Raw genomic sequence first — 19,875 nt, forward strand, 5'->3', positions numbered from 1 at the left:
GAACTAAAATTTACTGCTCTCGCTCACACACACAGAAGTACTTTGCCTGCAATTATAACTAGAAAACTTCAGAACAAAACGTAATACACGTAACGTGCGCCAGTTTAAACGACCATGAAAGTATACGTTCTTCGACTAATTATTTCTTAATGCACGCGAAACTAATCAATAACGGATCATTGAGATAACAATTTTATAATAAATATATATATATATATATATATATATATATATATATATATTTATTGAATCCTTCGAAGTACGATACGACGAAAACCCAATAAAAGTATATCCTCGTAGGAGATAATTGAGATACGGATGTTATCGATACGAAAGTCAAGAGCGAATTAAAGTCTGGACTTCGTCCAAGGCAACGTTACATGTGTCTCGATCGTTGACGTAATGAGAAGTTAGATAAATTAAAGATAGTATCAAATGTTCTTACTGAGAAAATTCAAGCCGATCGTTCGAGGTAAACAAGCAGATGTTATAGAGATATGACTCGTAACTCGATAGACAAATTGTAAATATTAGAATGTGCAACATCTACAATAATATATGATCCTCATTGGTTTATTTGTTCGTATCAAAATTTATCAGAACTTGAAGAAATTTTTTATAATCCCAGCGAATAAACGAAAGGCATGTAATAAAATAAAATCGCATAAAATATTCTACCATCCTTTGTCGATCGGAGTTCTCTATCCTTTGCCTATAAAATTCCTATAGGTCCGACGCAACGAAATAGTTCGACTCACTCTCTCTCTCTCTCTCTCTCTCTCTCGCCGAATAGCTTCTACGTTGGAATCCAGCTGAATGCACATTCGTTCGTGAGCCCGAATACGCTCCAACTATTCGTTCACGTTTCTGCGTTCTTTTGCGTTTCGGCGTCTCTTTTTTATGCCTCGAATCCTTTCGCACACAACTGTCCACCCTATCCCTATCGAACTACAGCACACGTTTCCATCCTTTGCGAATAAGCGCTCTTGTCATCTCGTTGATTCTCCATCGTTCGACCGAACAACGCTATCTCTTGGTTGAGTCGAAAACATTTTGTATTGCTGAAATTGACCGTATAAAACTAATAAAAGGTATTCGATAGGAAAGGACAGAATGACTTTTCCTTCCATATTCGTTACTTCGAATACGAATTACTGCACTATAATAATATATTTATTATTTTGATTAAATCCCCGATGATTTTAAAGATCATCGAAATAAATCCAAGAACCTAACATTCATGTTCATGAACAAATCGTTATACTAGTTCCACTTGAAATCATAGAGATACCTCGATCGGTGGAACAAATACGATAGAAAATTTATAAAAGAAGCCCGAGTTATTCTCGAGCACGTAGCTTAGAATATAGAGATATATGTATATATGTTTAGATTCTACATGTGACCTTGTTTCACGCATCGCGCAACTCGATACTCTTTGTTTGAAACATGGTTGGAAATCCGGCCAGCCGGACAAATCCTCTTTTCCTGGGGCTCGAGAGCGCTCCAAGCGTAAGTACTTTGGGAAAACGCGACCACCACGTATGTTCTCGGTTATCGCGTTAATTACAATTTCGACCATCGCCTGTTTCGACCATTATTTCAAATTCGTCCGCGAGATTTTATTTATCGACAGTTTTACAATAGCTCCGTTTTGAAAAACGACGATGATTCGCTCGACACGAGTTTATTTAGTAAACATTCCAACGATCGCATAATATTGAAGTTTTTATTATCGTTCCAATGGAAGGAAGAAATATTTGTCAATGTAAAAAATCTATCGAACAATTATATTAATCGTTCGTACGTTTCCATATTCAAGAAATTACATGTCATTTTTGAGAGTTAGACAAAAATCAGTGATATTCAAAGCGAACGAAGCGCGAAGAACAACGTTTAATATGTAAACGCAAGTACCTATTTCACGTGCGAGCGTTAAGTAAACCGACAATGATTTTTACGTTATCCCGGTGGACGTAGCAAATAAATTGGCAGTATTTGTCAGACCGTTCACCTGGGCAGGCAGTATTTTTCGTGATACTCTCTATGTTGAACACCCAATCACTCGTTTCACGTAGTCGAATAGAGCATTGTTTTCCGTTTCCCTTTTTTTTTTCGTTTTTAACGAATGGGCAGTTAACTCGATAGATAAAACGAAAATACAGACTGGATAAGACTGATAAAAACGATGATTTATGTCGTTGTTCCGTCGATTCGGTGGTTTTCCTATATCTACATTTTGATTTTTTGGCAGTAGTACTCTAGTAACAATCGCATTTGCAAAAATTGGAAATTTGAATCGAAAGTAACATATTCGCGATATCATCAGAACTAAAGTCAGTAACGTTCCAAAAAATTCGCCACGTAAATACTTGATCCAAGTATCTATATACAAATAATCAATAGATCTTATCCTATCGAATAACATTACTCGAATCAACGTATCTCGTATTTTAAATATAATCTTATTCTATCGATGTAGATAATCTCAAGATATAGAATAACGATATTGATGTCATTTTACCTTCACCTTCGATTATTTCATCGAAATCGTCGAGCTAAATTCGAGGGAAATTTGTCAGATCTAAATCTTATGTTCGTCGTAAGAAGTAATCTTTATGATTACTTGCGATCGAAAGAATTGATCGAGACCCTATTGCCGCCTTGAAAATTAGGGAGACACAGCTAGCAATCGTAGATTTTTATGAACCCTTGGGGTACGTCATGATAGTTGGAAGTAAAGAAAGACCACTGATTTGCGGTTTCGTCAATTGCGTGCTCACGAACCCTTTTCGTTTTATCTCATTCTTACTCATTGGACTATAAACGCACGACGGCAAATGTTCACTTCCATAGACGGATTGAACTTTTTGTTGTTTGATCGTATTAAAAAAGAAAAAAAAAAAAACAAACAAAAAAAAAAGGATAAGAAGAAAAAGAAAAAAAAAGAAAATAATGGAAGAGAAAAAAAAGAAAGAAAAGAAAAGATTTTATCGTTGGTCTCGTTCGCTTCGTACTCTTTCCATTATTCATAAGTCTTACGATTCCATTGTTATTTTCTTTCGCTCCTTCCCCGATTACGTCGTATACGAATGTCCTCCTTGAATGTTAAGTACCGAGAAACCATTATATTTACTTACTATTTACGACCGATCAACGCTTCCTATGAATTATTGAAACTCCGACGTTCCCGCGATGGTTATTAACGTCGGCGCAAGCAATTGCGAGATGTAATTAAGCGAGTTCGTCCTTCAAAACGTAGCTAAAATATTTTTTATCGATCAATATTATCTTTCCTCTTTCTCCCTTTAGTTTACACACATTTACGATATTTACGAAGTCAATTCGATTTTTATCAAAATGAGAAATAATTATAATATCGTAAAGTTCATGTATCCGATAAAACTTAACTATTTCCGTGTATAAAAAAAAAAAAAAGAAAAAAAAGAAAAAAAAAACAAGGAGAAAAAATGCGCGAGCCTACAAGACATTCTTTATTCGACGATGATTTACGATATTACGGGTATAATGTTTTTCTTTTCGCATGGGCCGAACAATAAGAAGAAATATTCGATGGCAAAGGTGTCCTCTCGAGGATTATGTCTCGATGGCAAATAATAAATCGTCGGTGAGGTAGAGAGAGGTTTTAATTAATTTTCCGAAGCATCTGCTTGGTCCAGAGAAAGAAAGAAGGAAGGAAGAGGAAGAAGAAGAAGAAGAAAAAGAGACGCGAGTAGTCTCACAATACGTACGCAAAAGATCAACGTGGCTTCGAGAGATCGGAGAGGACGAAGCGAAAGGAGTCCAGTCTAAGGTAAGAAAGTAAGAAGAAGAGGAGATGAAAAACGCAATAGTAACAAACAAGAGGTAAAAGAAGAGAGAAGAAAGAGAAGAACGTCGCAGAACATCGCGTGCTTCGAGAAAGGTCGGAGAGAGAATAATGGAATAGAAAGGGGATGGGACGGAGGGGATGGAGGGTGCAAGCAACGTAGGATATATCTGCAGTACGGAGTCTCTGAAAGAGGATCGCGATTCTCTCTTCTCCTCTCCCTCGAGGCTTTGTTACGTTATTTATTCGTTTAATTAACTCTCCATCCTTCCAATAAACCTTCCAGCGGTCTCTCTTTCCCTCTCTACGTCTCTCTTGGTCTCTATCCCTTCTCTTCATCTCATTCTCTCCCTCTCTCATTCTCGTTTGCTCAACGTCCTCCTCTTCCTTTCCGCAGATTTTAACACCACTGAGACACGCGACACTGCCTTTTAGGATCAAATTCAACCGCGTCACGTCGCTCACGAAGCTACACTGCGAAATAGAGGAGTATCGCCCAAGCCACCGTGCGTATTACACCCTGATCGTGATTTTCGAGATAGAGAGTATTTTCTCGTCTTCTCTCTCTCTCTCTCTCTCTCTCTCTCTCTCTCTCTCTCTCTCTCTCTCTCTCTCTCTCTCTCTCTCTCTCTCTCTCTCTCTCTCTCTCTCTCTCTCTCTCTGTCTTTCCCAGGCACACCGTCTGATTTCCTCTTCTTGTCAAGTCGAGCCAAACTTTTATCGTAGGATTTGATCAAGCTAAAGTTATACCGTTGTTCCTATGAAATAACTTTAATGGGAAATCGAACGGATCGACGTTTTCTTTTATTCTTTTGATATTCACCTTTCTCCCTTTCTCTATGATCTCGATCGATGGCAGAAGTGACGATTAGCTCGAAGTAAACAAACGCCCAATAACATGCTAATGCGAATGGGTTTTCGGTAGGTAGAGTCAACGTTGGTGGGTTAGCTTTAACGAAAGAGGAGAATTTAACGTGAAATTCAATGAGGATATCCTTAAAATTCTCTTTGTCTATTCCTTCGGTTAATAGCGTATTACCGATCAACCAACGAGATAGACATCTTTCGAATTTCTTCATTAAGTATTTACCATATCAACTTTGAACGAATGTTAAAAGAAACAATTCGTTAGCAGAAATTTACTTGATTTCTTTTCTTCTTTCTTTTTCTTTTTCTTTAACCTTATCCCGTATCACTAAGATCCACCGCAAAACTTTACCAGTCTGGAATTAGAAGGAAAACAGAACGAATCGAAAGGTGGAGAAACTCGAGATAAAGATAAAAATCGGTGGTCCGTGTTTTCGAGAAAATTGTGTTTTCCGAGAGTAGAACGCAAGTATACCGGGCTAGCACGTATTCCGTGTTTCCATGTAACTTACGCTGACATGCGTCCTTATCGTTTATTCATACGATTCGCGCACGACTCGTGTGTACATTTCTAAGTGTCAAAGAAATCAGATTCATGAGTAGAAAATTCTCTCTCTCTCTCTCTCTCTCTCTCTTCAACGAAACAGAAGCGTAAAGCTTTTCCAGAATAATTGTCCTTGGTTCGCTGACTTTATGAGGACCTTAAACAAAAAAGCTTGCAATGAAATATATATTGAATATTAACTCCTTTCTATCTCTCTCTCTCTCTCTCTTTTTCTTACTCCTTTTCCGTTCATACGTTACTCTAGACAAAGGCCAAGCAGGTAATCATCGAACGAGTGGGAGGACTCGAAGAAGAAGTGGAACACCGGTGGTACTCGATTATAACAACCCTTTTCACAAAGACCTTCCCTGTTCGTTTGCAAAGGACCGTCGCTTTAAACAACGCCTCGAATGCGACACGAGTCGGTGAACAAACACGATAGAGCGAAAAGTAGGTTGCCGGGACAGTAAACTTTTCCTTTCACCCCGCTTACTCATTCCCATCTCTCTTAGAACCCTTTTATCATTCCTTATCACTCAGGACGTGTCGCGTCTCTCTCGCCGTTAATTAATTCGAATCATGCCAAGTATTGTAGGACAATCGCGACGATATTGGCCTGAGAGTAAAAAAAAGGAATATTTTATTTTCAATTGTCTTTCAATCCCCAAAGATACGTTAAATCGATCGATCTAATGATTTTGATATTCGTTGTCCACTTTAATGATAATGAAAAATGATTTTTTTTTTTTTTTTTTAATGCAAATTTTCAATCTACTCTATTCTGTAGAACATTCGAGAGCGATAAAAAAACGTGATTCGTCTTGATGCGAGATACTACCATTGACAGTTCAATCGTTAATAGTTATTTGATCAGGTTGTCTAGTGAATTTTTCTTGAATCTATTCAATATCGAAATCAATAGAAATCTCTTGAATTTTCTCAAATCTTAACGAGCATATACGGGGAAAGCTTTGCTGTTCCGTACGCTTTATTTAACTTTATAATGATTCTAATCGATGACTTCTTGTTCCCGATTGACTGATGTTCCTACTAACCCGATAATAGTGCGTATGTTTATACATTGTCACTGACGTTATCAGCAATATATGGGAATACGTTGAGTACCATATTATCGGGAAATACCAAAGCTGAATATCCATCAGTGGCGGATCCATGTAGCTGCGGTCACTTTATAGATTCGACAAATTGCAATAATTTTGTGAATGACTTGAGTCATTTACTCATTGAAAGGATCGGGAGAGCGTGACATGTGGATTGATCATCTTCTTTAATGAAACAAGACGGACCAATTAATTCTGATGAATAATGCCGAAAAGATATTACAGAACATTTAACCAAAAATCTAACGTATAGGAAGCAATTTCAGACATCGGTCTTTCTTATATTAAACGGAAACGTGATGTTAGTTGGCTCCTTACAGGAAACTTTATTTTCTTCGACTACAAGATGCCACCATCTAACTATATATATATATATATATATATATATATATATATATATATACATAGATAATATGTGTAGACCACGTCTCTATTTGTCGATTGGTGGTCACGCCGGTTCGATAGTAACGAGATAGAAAAGAATAAAATTCTCTGATCGCGTTGCATTTTCCCGAAGAAAAGAAATCGCAGAAGCGTGTCGAATATTATTGTTCTCGTTGCTGTATCCGGAAGGAAAGTATATGTTGTATAGGAGGAAGAAAGAGAAATCAGTGAGACGCGATTTTGTCGCGTATAGAAGGAGAATGGGAATACAGAGAGCCAGAGAGCTAGAGAGAGAGAGAGAGAGAGAGAGAGAGAGAGAGAGAGAGAGAGAGAGAGAGAGAGAGAGAATCGTCTCTCGCACATGCAGCACGCGACGCCGATACAATTTGGGGCTTTACGCCCGAGGCATGTGACAATATCACGGCTATGTGCCGTATATACGTGCCATGCGTGAAGCACTGCAGCAGAGAATGCTCGTGTCTACCACGAAGAGCAACTATGTACTATAGTTCTCGTCTTTCCCCCTCCCATTCTCCTCGTAGACTCCGCAAGCCAGATTATAGCTGAGGAAACGCTTCGAAGCTAAGACGATGGGCGTCTATGGTCGCCTACTCAAGATTTTTCGCCTACTACACTCGCATCTCCTCGTTGGATCTCTTGCATTTTTCTCCAACGACAATTCTCGAGGAAGAGACCGTGCAATATAGTCTCACGCCAACGCATTACTAGCAGACTTGCTTCGAGCCGCTGATATCCTTTCGAGTTTCCTCTTTCCCTTTACTTCGTGCCTCGTTGAGATCTTACTTTGGCATACTACCCAACACTACCGTCGGTTTAGAAGAAAGAATAGCCAAGCTTCTAGAGAGCTTTTGGAAGGATTCGGCTATGAATTCTAGTTGACAAATATCCTTTCCTTGACTCATCTCAAGCGTCGAGAGAAAGAGGAAACTCGTGGAGGAAAAGTGCATTCGTTTTTCTTTCGAAAAATGGAAAATTTGCATTCGCTCTTTGCGACCTTCTGTAGATGACATTTTTGAAAAAGGAGAGAAAGAGAGAAAGTGCGAAAAATAGCAAAGGGGTTGGTTACTACTCGGGTATTGTCTTTAAGTAACTCTCTTCATTTTTAAGAATAGTAAGTTTTCCCTAACATCGTGATCTTCGATATTCCACACGGATGACAATACTTTCTCATACCATGGAGGTTAAAAAGTCGTTGCACGAGATACCGATCACGCTGGTTGTGGCTCTCCTACAAAAGATGCTGAGACGATGAAACCTAACAATAGTATCATGAGTTTTCTATACTCGATGTCTCGATTTCCGTCAGTGGCTTCTATAAATCTTCCTGGGACTTTAACACCCCGGATTGCACTCGTATTGCTTCACGCGGATTTTGACCGTTTCTCCTCGATGCTTCCGATGGCAACCATCGAGAATGTTGCGCCGATACAACTTACGAAAACTCGAATATTTCTTTTCGTATCTTACCATCGGTATATGGATTTAATTTTTATATAAAAGCTCACGACATGAAGAACGTACGCTCGACGTAATGGTATCATCCGGCTAAGACACGACTATCCGCGAAGAGCTATCAAAACTCTTTTTACTCTCACGAAATCACGTTAATAGAAATAAGAAGGATATTTTATCTCTGCTACTGTTCGAAAAATCGTGTGAGACGTGTAAATGCATAAAAGTACCTACGTATGTACATGTACATATTTATCTATGTCGATGAATAAAAACGACATATCGCAAAAGAATAGAATTTTATAAAATCGTTCACAAAGCCGCGATTATCCGCGGTTTCTGTCGTATTGCCGAACGTACGACGATCACAATTCCGTGAAGAGACAAATTCGATAAGAATCCTTATCGGTGTGTAATCGGCGTGAGCGAGGCATGGCTACGTAAGTATTTATTTCCGTGAAACGAGATCGTAACAAATACGAGTATAATCTTCACCTCTCTCTTTACCTCTTCTGTCTCTCTCTCTTGCTCTTACTAAACGTACCCTTGGTAGAAAGATAGATATCGCCCCTGTCGTCGGCTTGAAATTAATTTCGATGTACTTTCCGTTCCAAGGTAGGGCTTTCGAATCTAGATAAGGGAACCCTTCTACGATCTCTCTTTCTATCTCTCTTCCAACCGCCTCGACTACGACCCTTTTGTTAAACGAATATCTCCCCAGAGCGATACAGGTTACATGGGTCTAACTTCTCGTACGGTGGCACGCCTATTTAATGTACCTTTCGACGAGTATCTAACGCCCTTTTAACATCGAAGAGCATACTGAAGAAATGAAGAAGAAATGAGGAAGAGAAGGAAACGAAAGGAAAGAGAGAGAGAACTCGCGAGAGAAAATAAACAATGAAATTAAAGAGCAAAAAGAATGAGAGAGAGAGAGAGAGAGAGAGAGAGAGAGAAGAATCTGGTATCCGAAGAGAGAGACAGAGAACGGATCGGTTAATCAACGTCGCTAACGACCCTCCTTTTCGCACTGGAATTCGACAGGAACGCTATATCGGCGCCGAGAGAAATCAAGGGTGTCGACGTGTAGGAATTAATTCCGGAGTACCAGGACGCGTCCTCTCTCTGAGAATGCTTCGTGAAGAGGTGAAGGAGAGAGAGAAGACCAAGGCGTTTATCGGGGCTTCGTCGTCGTATCCCTCCGTACTCCGTCGAGGAATTCCGCCCTTCGAATCGCGCATTTTACGGGAGGCGGGCTACATATTTTAGCGACATTCACGTCCATGGAGAAGATCGTGGAATAAGGAAAAGAAGAAGATGGAGGGACAGCTTGAAGAGGAGGGGAAGAAACGTACCAGTATATACGTACGTGTATATATATACATATATATATATATATGTATATATATATATATATATACATATATATATATATGTATGTATATATATATATATACCTATACATATATCGAGGGGTTGGTAGATAGAAGGGCGGCTGGAATCGAGGAATGTCGGCGAGTTATTTTAGGCTTTCACTCTCGTTCCGTTCCACGAAGAAGCTACTGCGCTACGAGAGAGCGCGTTTACGTGGCGTAACGAAATAATGAAGAAGGGCACCTCCCTTCGGCGTGCCACCACCGTAATGTACCAAAGGAGGGTGAGTCTCTCTTTTTCTTTTTTTGCTTTTTTCTCCTCATAGGTACCTGCTGCTTACGGTTGGAAAGCTCGAGAGAACCCATTGAGGAGCCGCGTTATTCTTCTCTAACGAAGGTATATATCTATCTATGTGCGAGATATGTTTCGTGCGTAATACGCAAAATGAAAAAACTATGACACTTGCCTCATTTTTTTTGTTCATACCTATACAACGAATCGTATTTTCGAGACTATATTGATACGTAAAAGAAAGTAGAATTTTAGTTATTAAAATTTATTGAAAAATTTTTGAAACGATAATTCTCGAATAAAAAATAAACTTTTACATAGTACGAGTATTAATAAAGAATTAACGTTGTTAATTTTAGTCTAACGCGAAGAACATACAACTCATGAGCGAATACATTTCCGTGAGTAGTCTCTTTTCTCGGCATTCGAGAACAATGGAATTATGAGAGTAATAGGAGGTCAAAAGAAGATACAAGCGGATAACGGGAAGCGTTAAATCCGATTTTACACCGCGACATGCTTGGCGCGTTTTGCTCAAACGGACTAAACTTTTCTCATGCTATGTTTGAAAATACGTAGACAATGTTTTAGATCAAAATAATTAAACGAAAGAACAAAAATATCTATTTATTTTTTATGAAAATAAATGTCACAATAATACTCACGTGTTCTCCTTTTGATCGCTGTTGTTGCTCGAATGCGACGCAGGCGAGGGTTGCGTTTGTTGTTTCGAATATGGATGATGATGATGCAAGACGTTATTGTTATTATGCATGTGCACCTTGTTCGCGTTGCTGTCAGTGGGCGAGCTCGGCGAGATCTTCCCCGCCAGAGCATTCAGCGATTGAAGCATTTTCATAGGAGCTCTCCTGGCGACCGGCTCTCGGTGCCTCCTTCTCTCCTCCTCGTTTATCCTTAAGGAAGACAGGATTACTGTCTTTTACGGTTTGAAGGTTTTCAACCCCCAAACTCTGCCGGCAAATATTCACGAATCGATACAATCAAGGACGAAGCCCTCAAAAGTATTTATATACATATATTATATATATGTATGTATGTATGTATATATATATATATATATATATATATATATATAGATATATAATCGTGTGTACGTGATAACCCGATATGCACGAAACTCGAACGGCACTTTGCCTCCGCACACTCGCGAATAATCGATGATTTTACGAAATGTTTTATTCGCGATTGTCGTTGACGAATATCCTTATCTAATCCAGTTCATCCTCAAACGTTCGTTCAACCGAGATCGCACGGCCAAAGGCACTGGAACTTCTGTGAAGTAAAATCCGAAGAGGATGTCGTTAGCGAGAGACACTCGAGATCGATTTACGTCGACGAAATCACGTCTCCTATCGTAATACTGTACTCGTAAATCTATTTGCAAGTGAAATTATCTAAATCGATCGTTGCTCGAACGATCATCGTTCCTTGTTTCTTCGTATCTATCTCTTTTCTCTCATTATTACCGTGTTTTTCCATCGCCTCTCTCGATTATATCTTTTTTGTAAACTAAAGGAAACAATGCGATTTCGCATATATCTTATTCGAAATATACGAAGGATAAGAAGAAGAAGAAGAAGAAGAGAAGAAGAAGAAGCAGCAGCAGAAGTGAACGGTCCGGTGACGATGGGAATATCAGAGGAAACGAGCGAGAACGGGAAAAGGAACGAGCTCAGCGCTCCTACGTGCGGGACCTTTTACGAGGAACTGCTTTACAACGAGTCAATTAAAAGTTTAAGTTTAATTAGAAACTCAGCTTGTGTGCTTGCGAAAGGAGAAAACGACGAGGCAAGACGAGAAAGAGAGAGAAAGAGAGAGAATTGAAGGAGACACTGCTCTTTACGTTTCTCTCTCTCTCTCTCCCCCTCTCTCTTCTTTCTCGATTTCATTTCTTCTCCATCTTTCCAGATCTTACTTTCCTGCGCCTCGTGAAGCAACACACCCACCAACTTCTATTGTCTTCTCGTGTGTCCTTCCTTCCAAAGTAAGAAATGTGAAGCGAAAAAAGACACGAGAAGAAAAGAAAGAGAAATCTTTTTTCCAGAACAAAAGAAACGATAAGAAAAAAAAAAAAAAAAAAAAAAGAAAGAAAAGATATTCGAAAACATTCTTTTAGAGAAAAAAATGAATAGAGGAAAAAATCTTATGAGAGAAGAAAGATTATAAGAATCATTCAAATTTGGATCTATGAAGGTACGATGATCGATGGATCGTCAAAGAGACCGCCGCGAATATTTTAACGCGCGAATTGCACGTTCATGAGAGAACATGAAAGAGAAAGAGAGACAAGAAAAAAAAAGAGGAGAAAGAAGAAGAAGAGGAGGAGGAGGAGAAGGAGAGAAGTCATGAGAGGAAAAGAGCAGCCTGCGGCCCGAGAAGAGTACGCGCGCGAAAAGAGAACTCGTCTCTTGGGACGGCTCTTAAGGCTTTTGTCCTTCGCACCTCTCGCTTTCCTACTCTTTAGCGTTCTTCCGCTCTTCACTTTCCCTCTCTCTCTCCTTCTCCTTCTCTTCACTCTTTCTCTCTCTCCCTCTCTCTCTCTCTCTCTCTCACTCTCTCTCTTTCTTTCAGTTTCGAGTCTTCAACGTTGGCTCTCTTGCCGCTGGCCACTTCGCGCTCTAAAGCGTCAAATTAAAAACTCGAGGCGCCGTGAAAACGACGATTAAGGGCTTCCACGGTTGCGATTGTTCGTTATCGTCCTTTGCTCCCGCGGTAGCGCCTCTCTCTTTCTCTTTTCTCTTCTCTTCTCTTCTCACTTTACCTTTCGCGATCTTTTTCGGTCCTCTCGTCGTTCCACTTTCTCTTCTCTCTTCTCTCTTCGTCCGTCCTTCTTTCCTTCTCGCTGTGTCTATCTTTCTACCTATCTATCTACCTATCTATCTATCTATCTATCTATCTATCTATCTATCTATCTATATCCTTGAAGACTATCTATCTATCTTTGTCGTTGGTCGTCCCGCTAAGAGAACGACAAGTCAGCATACCACCACTTGGTAAAGGGGAACTCGCGTCGAGGAACTCGCGACGATATCACCGTAGTTAAAGCGGAACGACGACGATCTCATCGACGGCACCTGAACGCTACGACTGACGAGAACGGCTCGGTCGGCAGCCATCGTATCTCTGGATAAGCCCTTATCAGTACCCAGAGTCCCCACCCTTCCTCCTCTTCTTCCTCTTTCTCCTCTTCCACCTACTCGCAAGCAACGTACTTCTCCGTAAGACAGAGATCACATCGACGCTATCAAATAGACGCTGCTATATCTATATATGTATACGTATGTAAGTACAAACGTGTACGTCTCTTCCTTTCGAGAAGCGGTCCCCCTTTCACTGATAGATCGATCCCTCCTCAGTGGCGGCAAATTTTGAAAATCCCGCGTAGCGGGAAGAAGAAGAGGACACGGTGAGAATGGAGAAGGCGAGAGGGTCGCCTTTAAAAGCGTTGCCTCTTCTTCACCCTTCGCAATCTTCCTCTCGAACGATGAGATCCTTCTTCTCTCGATGAGGAAGAAGGAGAATGGTCGAGGAAGAGAGAAACCTCCTCGTTTCTCTACGAGGACTCCGAAGTATCGGCCATTGTCATCTGCAAGGAGCGTCATTCTCATCGTTAGTTCTTCTTATCTCTCGAGAATCCGAACGTCTTTTCACGTTCCGAGATGGTTCCAGTCGTCCAATCGTTTTTATACGTTCGTCCTCTCAATGATTTCTAACCACGATAATAGGAAAACAATCCGACGCGAATTTATTTACGAGAAGACTTCAGTCGCTCGATTAAATACACGGGCGCCGAGATACTTTGGACCGTTACGGCGTATGACTCGTAAAGTAAATGCTGCTGTATAAATATGTACTTTTTCGTTATAATCGTCGAAGCGATAAAACAAAGTGTTAGAAGACGACATGAAAAAAGGAAGAAGGGAGAAAATGACTCTGAGATTAGATAAATGTTTTCCTCCTGGCGAAATGTACGATTCGTTCCAGAATATTTTTTTTTTTTTTCTCTTTTTTTTCTTTTTTTTACCGACGTTTACGACGCATATAAATGTTCGTTCCTAAACGTCACGGTCGTTGAGAAATCATAAATGAAAAATTAACGATTCTTTTGTACGAGAATCGGCGATAAAATACAACGACACGTCTAATTGCTTTCAGAAGACGACACGCGACAGTTTACGTACGGAATCGTAAACACGTCGCGTCTGAATGCAAAACGTCACGAACGTGTAAGTGAAATATATCATCGCTCTGACAGGCTTAACCAACGAAACCATGACTCTATTTGGTATTTTCTTCGGACGGAATACGTACGAGAACGTTCGGACGTTGAAACCTGATCGAAGTTTCGAAAAATATAAATATTGTTATCTCACAAAGTTATTCGCGAATCTCCGAGAAAGAAGCTCGTCGCGGTCGTATAAACTCGTGAGATTGATATTCACGAAGGGAAATATATATATCGTGAAACGAATCTAAAGTCGGATAGGACAACGAGCAAGCTTCGCTCCGTTGATTTTCTCATAGAAGTAATAATACCAACGACGAAGTGGATATCGTTATTGCATAGCTAAACAAGACCATTTGTTTGCGAGATGAGAAACACAGCCGGTTTGCTAGCCGACAAAGAGGTATTGTTCGACATGGTATCCGTCTAGCTTTAGCCGCTGCTATTTACACGAGGTTAACTCAACATTGTATCACAAACTTCACGCACGGCCGACGAGGAGAATCTCGTCGCCGTCGTTATCGCGCGACTGCAAGAGGATTTTGTCTCTGAAAGAGCATCTGACGTTTCAACGTTTCTCATTGCGTTCGGGCAAACGATGACGCCCGATTTTATCTACTCGATTCGCACGGAACGTACAGTTTTCAGGACAAAGCTAAGATATCGTCGACGATTCGTAAATAAACGTAAAAATCGATAAAAAAAGAGATTGGTTCGATTCGACGATTCATTTCGATGGATTCGCCGTAAAGAAAATCGTACGTGATTATTATTCCGTTGAAAAGTCACGCGTGAAAACCAACCGAGAATAAACCCCGTGATAAAGTACAGCGGACTTTCGACGTCGAAGAATCGACGATCGTAAAGTCGAAAGCGCCGAAGAAGCCCCGCGAAATCCGAATTTATTCTTCCCTCGTAATTCAGTCAAAGGTCGATGCGACTTCCTCTCACGCGTTACGGCTCGGTGCTTCTCGGTACGAGGGTGAAAATGATGAAATTCAAGGGAGAAGAGGAACGGTCCGAGAGGAGTTCCCAAAGGAATTCGTGAAAAGTTCGTAAGAAGTGTCCCAAAGTCCGGCGACGTCGCTTGATAAGTTATCCTCGCAGATGCCTGGAGGTCGAGGACAACAAATCTTTCGATGGCAAAGCCGTCTTCTTATCGATAGCGGAGCGATGGAATCCACCGAACTCATTCGCAAGATTCCTCGAATAGGACAATACTTGTCGCGGTGCGCGACAGTGAAAAATATTGTTCGAGCTGCGTTAGGTCGTTCTAAAGCAACAGTTTTCGAAGCGTCCTCATTTTTCATCGTTCTAAGTGTATCTCTCCACGTGGAAAGTAGACAGGTGAAGTGTCGTTATAAATTTCGTTTGTTCCTCAAACGTGTCGATTTAGAAGAGGATACTCGTCGATTAGAGGAAAGAATAAAATAAGTGTTTGCTTAGACTGGAGAATATGATATAAATAAGGACGAAAGTCGTCGGGAGAAAATGATTTTACGTTGTAAGTGTGATAACTTCGACGAGAGATTTCGCGTAGTATCCTGTTGTCGTTGTCAGTTGTTAATTAGTTCCTACTTCGCCACTGTGACGACTATAATTTAGAGCGAACGCAGATGGCAACTATGTTCTGGCATCTCTCCCTCTCTCTTCCAACCCCCACTTCCACCTACGGCTCCTTTTGCCCCTCCTCCTTCTCGTCGCACTCTACCTTCCTTCCCCTTCTCCTCTCGCTCTCCCTTTTACTCCGCCGTTAGTGGTAACGCGCTTTTAGAGTTAACGCGCTACAAGCCCTAGTGCATGTTCTCGGTTTCGGAGTTTCACGGCAAAGTTCCTCTAGACAATTCCTAATGCAAGAATTCGCGAACACAGAAACGGTTGAGAATCCGAACGTTCTGACGTATGTATATTATGTACGTCTCCTAGTCACCAATGCATACGGACTTTCAGCGCAATTTCATTATTGCAATAACGGTGAGAACGATTAGTAAACTATAATAATGTCGACGTGTATGGTATTTATATAGAGAATGGTACAAAGGTGATGTAGATTACGGAGAGTGCTTCTAAATGAACGACCGAACCAAGCAAGACTCGATGCATAGGCGAGGTGTTTCTTCTCCGACTTTACTTTACCTTACCGTATTTTCCACGAAATAAAAGTAAAAACTTTCCATATTAATTAATCGGTGTTATTAGAAGGGCTATTTACCGAACAGTGCGTTGGATCCTCATTAAGTCTTCGCTAATTATTGACTTAAGGGTTAAACTTGCTTCCCAAAATTTGTAAGATAGCCACGGAATGTTCTCGAGCTTGCGTAGGGACTACAGACGCAAAAGTCAAAGCAAGAAGACAAGCAAAAGTATCGATCTCTCGAGGCAACTATTAAACTGTTATTTGTGAACGGTCGAACGCGTCCGCTTCGGTAACGTAAATATTTGCGAGATCGCATAATCAGGAGGTGAATATTTTACGAGAAAGTACTGAGAAATTTAGAGAGAAGGTTAAAAGATAAGAGGGTAAAAAGAAGTATGATTATTCGTCCGAATTGCCAAAGGTGTCAAATCTTTCCTTCCGTTTTCTCCTCTTTTACTTTTTCTAATTTTTTTGTTCTTCTCTTCTCTTAGCAACGACATGACTCCCCCACGAATCGTGTCTCTCGGCGTTACTTTGCACTTTTTCTCGATGCGTAACCAGTCGTTTCCTGCGATGAGATTGCAGGAGCAGGTGCCACGAACGGATACAGTAACGAGCTTAACGCCTCGAAGGATGAAGAGTCAAACGATGCTGTTATATGTTCGTAGATAAATATTGAAAAATAACTTTGGACAATTTTTATTGACAAATTCTAGTGGATAAAAATCTTTCGAAGAAATTACAATATTACAGGATACGAAATTCTCGGAACATAAATTCTATCAGCATAGAAGGTAAAGATTAATGAGATTAACTCCTTTACCATGATCCATTAAGGATCGTTTCAATGCGTTCATGTAAAGTACCAACCTCATACGTGTGAGTATAAACGGATATATGTGTTCTAGCATACGAAAGGTGCCAAGTTTGTCGATGCAATAGTAATTACGGTAGGAACCATAATCGAAATACTATCGATGAAACAGTGCCACTCGTCAAATCAGTCGTCGTCGTCGTCGTCGTCGTCGTCGTCTTCGTTGTTGTTGTCGTCGTAATCCTCGTTGGTGTTGCAGCAGGTGCACCGAACCAGTTGGTAACTCGGTACGCCCATCGTTATTAGCAAAACTGCGTGAGCTAATTGACTAATTAGTGATTAGTGACGGAAAGCCGTCCTGTACTAGCAGGATGTATTGACGGATTACTGTTTTCGGTCGGGCGTACGTTATGACCGAAGCGTATTTCCACGAGAACCACACTCGCCGTTTATCATCGACCGACCATTTACCATTTACTACGAAATCCATCGCGTGACTTGACCGGTTGCTATGGGCAACCAAACCTGTCGAACCCGTATCTACGATATTCTTTTGAACACTTTCAAAAAGGACAATATTCTCTTCTCTTTTTTTTTCGACCATCTCTCATATTATTTTTTCGATTTTTAAAGTGCATAAGAAGATGAAAAAATTATACGTACAACTTGTATTACGTTCTCATATATTTTTCAGAGTTTCAGAGAGATAGTATAAATTCACTGGAACTCATTATCTTTGAAAATTTCTAATGTAGCTATTAAATGATGAAATTAAAATTACTATTAAATAGTTGAAATTTATTCAGAAAGAAAATTCTACCGTATGGTTGTTACCGATTTTCGCTTAAAAAAAAAGAAAGAAAAAAAAAAAAAAGAAAGAAAAAGCAAACCATCTACTTTTGATTTCTAAGCATATATATAACGTTTCATTTCGACGATGAAAGTTTATACGATTCCATTGCGATTTATGAGGATATTTTTTTTTTTTTCCTTTTAAAGAAAGGTGAGAATTTTTCGTTCTGGCCGTTTAAAAAAAATGTCGCGATAAAGCGAGCCGTTTCGTTTGCTCGTCGGAATGCAAACGCTTCGACTTCAGGCGATAATAAAATGGAAAGTGTTTCATGACATATACATATATACGCGTGTTATTTTTAATCAAGCAGCCGATGTAGACCGTTGAGGTGGAAGAGTGCTCGTGATACCTTTCGACCGAGTTGAAAATAATGCTAAAATAGAGAGAGAGAGAGAGAGAGAGAGAGCAAGGGAAGATGAAAAGAAAAGGAAAAAGAAAACGTGTACCAGCGGCAGACGTTCATTCTCCCTCTCTCTCTCTCTTTCACTCTCACTCTCTCTTTCACACTCTCGTTGGACGTTGTGCTTGGCAATTTCCGATGTTTCGAAAGTCCGTTTCTAATTACGAAGCACAATTTGTAACAAAGAATATCAAGAGCGATACAAATTTATTCAGAAGCCACCCTTGGCCATATAAATATTATTCCCTCATTCTTTCTCAATTTCAATGATTTATGTCATTAGAAAGCACATACATCTTCTTCTATTCCCCTTCCTCTCTTAAGAATTTATCAGAAAAAAATTGTCCTTTGCATTAAAATATGCAAATGTCGATGATCCACAAGTCCGCAGAGATTAATCGCGATGGTTTGATAAGTTAAAAAGATAATCGCTTTAAAAGATACAATCCGATGAAGAAAGGAGCCTTCCTTTTTTGCTCCCCCTTTTTCAAGATATACCTACTTGAGACTCTACCTCCATCACGAAGTCACGAAATCAAGGAAAAAGCGGCGAATAAACGGGAAATGCGTTTCTCCTTTGGGAATAAGAGGGTTTATCTCGACGGACAGTGTGCGGCCTAGAAAAGTCGACAAGTCCCTCACGCACAAAATCTCCACACACGGTGGATCTCCAATCAGGAGATTGCTCGAATGTGACTTCCGAGACTCTTCTTTCAACTTGTACGATTTTCTTCTTTCTACCAGTTCATCCTCTTTTTCTTTTATTTCGATACGATATCGTTTAGCTAAACGATTGGAACAAGTCCTGATCGCTAACTAGATTATAGTCCGTTTTCTCACAGTCCTGATAACAAATCTTATAAATTTTCTTATCGAATTATAAACGATCGAACGATATATAAAAACTTATTCGTATATAAATATGGTAGAAATTAAACGAAATAGAGGAGAAACGTGATTTTTGCTTCCTCGACGTACATAGGTACACGATCTACGTAGATAGGTACGTACGTACGTACGTATAAGCGTATGTATGTTAGAAGCGTCCTTATGAACGAACGGTCTGGCGAGCATAAAATCGAGTACTCGGTGAGACGACAATTATCGCTCGACCGAACGAACCACGTAGTGAATTTTAACGATTTCTCCGAGCTCTCGAGTTACACGTTAACGATAAACGCGAGCAGAGAAAGTCGTAGTTGCCGTAGAAAAGAAGGTACGGAGAAATATATTCGTGCATCTGTAGTATTAAATCGTCCGTTCATATTTGTAAGCTCGGAGAAAAACGAGGCAGGTGTGGTGATGTCGACCTGCTAGCCGCTTCTCCTACACCATGTATCTCGTTACCATAGAGAGAGAGAGAGAGAGACTTCGGAGCGAGGGTTTCTATAAACAAAAATCTCTCGACGAGAGCTCGGACAAAAATGTGATAAATGCAAATTTTTTCTTTTGCGTTTTTTACTCCACCATCTTTTCCATATTTCACAGGCACATTGTGTTTTTACATTTTGACGAAGTACATCTACAAGTTCAATTTAAGGT

The 19,875-nt window shown here is 40.1% G+C and overlaps 1 protein-coding gene and 1 long non-coding RNA gene across 29 annotated transcripts in view; one reads left to right on the forward strand and one right to left on the reverse strand.

Annotated features, from left to right (window-relative positions):
• Window positions 1–19,875, reverse strand: part of LOC124432323 (CUGBP Elav-like family member 1) — a 264,155-nt gene that overhangs the window by 210,433 nt on the left and 33,847 nt on the right. For 22 of the 28 annotated variants that reach the window (XR_006944228.1, XR_006944227.1, XR_006944226.1 and 19 more), the window contains one exon: window positions 10,549–10,797. The exons of 1 other annotated variant lie outside the window; for it this stretch is intronic. Coding sequence is in view for 24 of the 27 variants with exons in the window: in XM_046981189.1 (XP_046837145.1) it covers window positions 10,549–10,797 (249 nt within the window). In the remaining 3 variants the exon portion in view is untranslated. Of the gene's footprint in view, window positions 1–10,548; window positions 11,177–12,665; window positions 13,491–19,875 lie in introns of those variants that run through there. 5 more of the 28 variants (XM_046981203.1, XM_046981202.1, XM_046981204.1 and 2 more) reach the window with 4 other exon arrangements.
• LOC124432332 overlaps window positions 1–19,875 on the forward strand; it is a 204,220-nt gene that overhangs the window by 14,479 nt on the left and 169,866 nt on the right. The window lies entirely within an intron of this gene.

This window comes from Vespa crabro, chromosome 24 (assembly GCF_910589235.1).
Source record: "Vespa crabro chromosome 24, iyVesCrab1.2, whole genome shotgun sequence".
Lineage (NCBI taxonomy): Eukaryota > Metazoa > Arthropoda > Insecta > Hymenoptera > Vespidae > Vespa > Vespa crabro.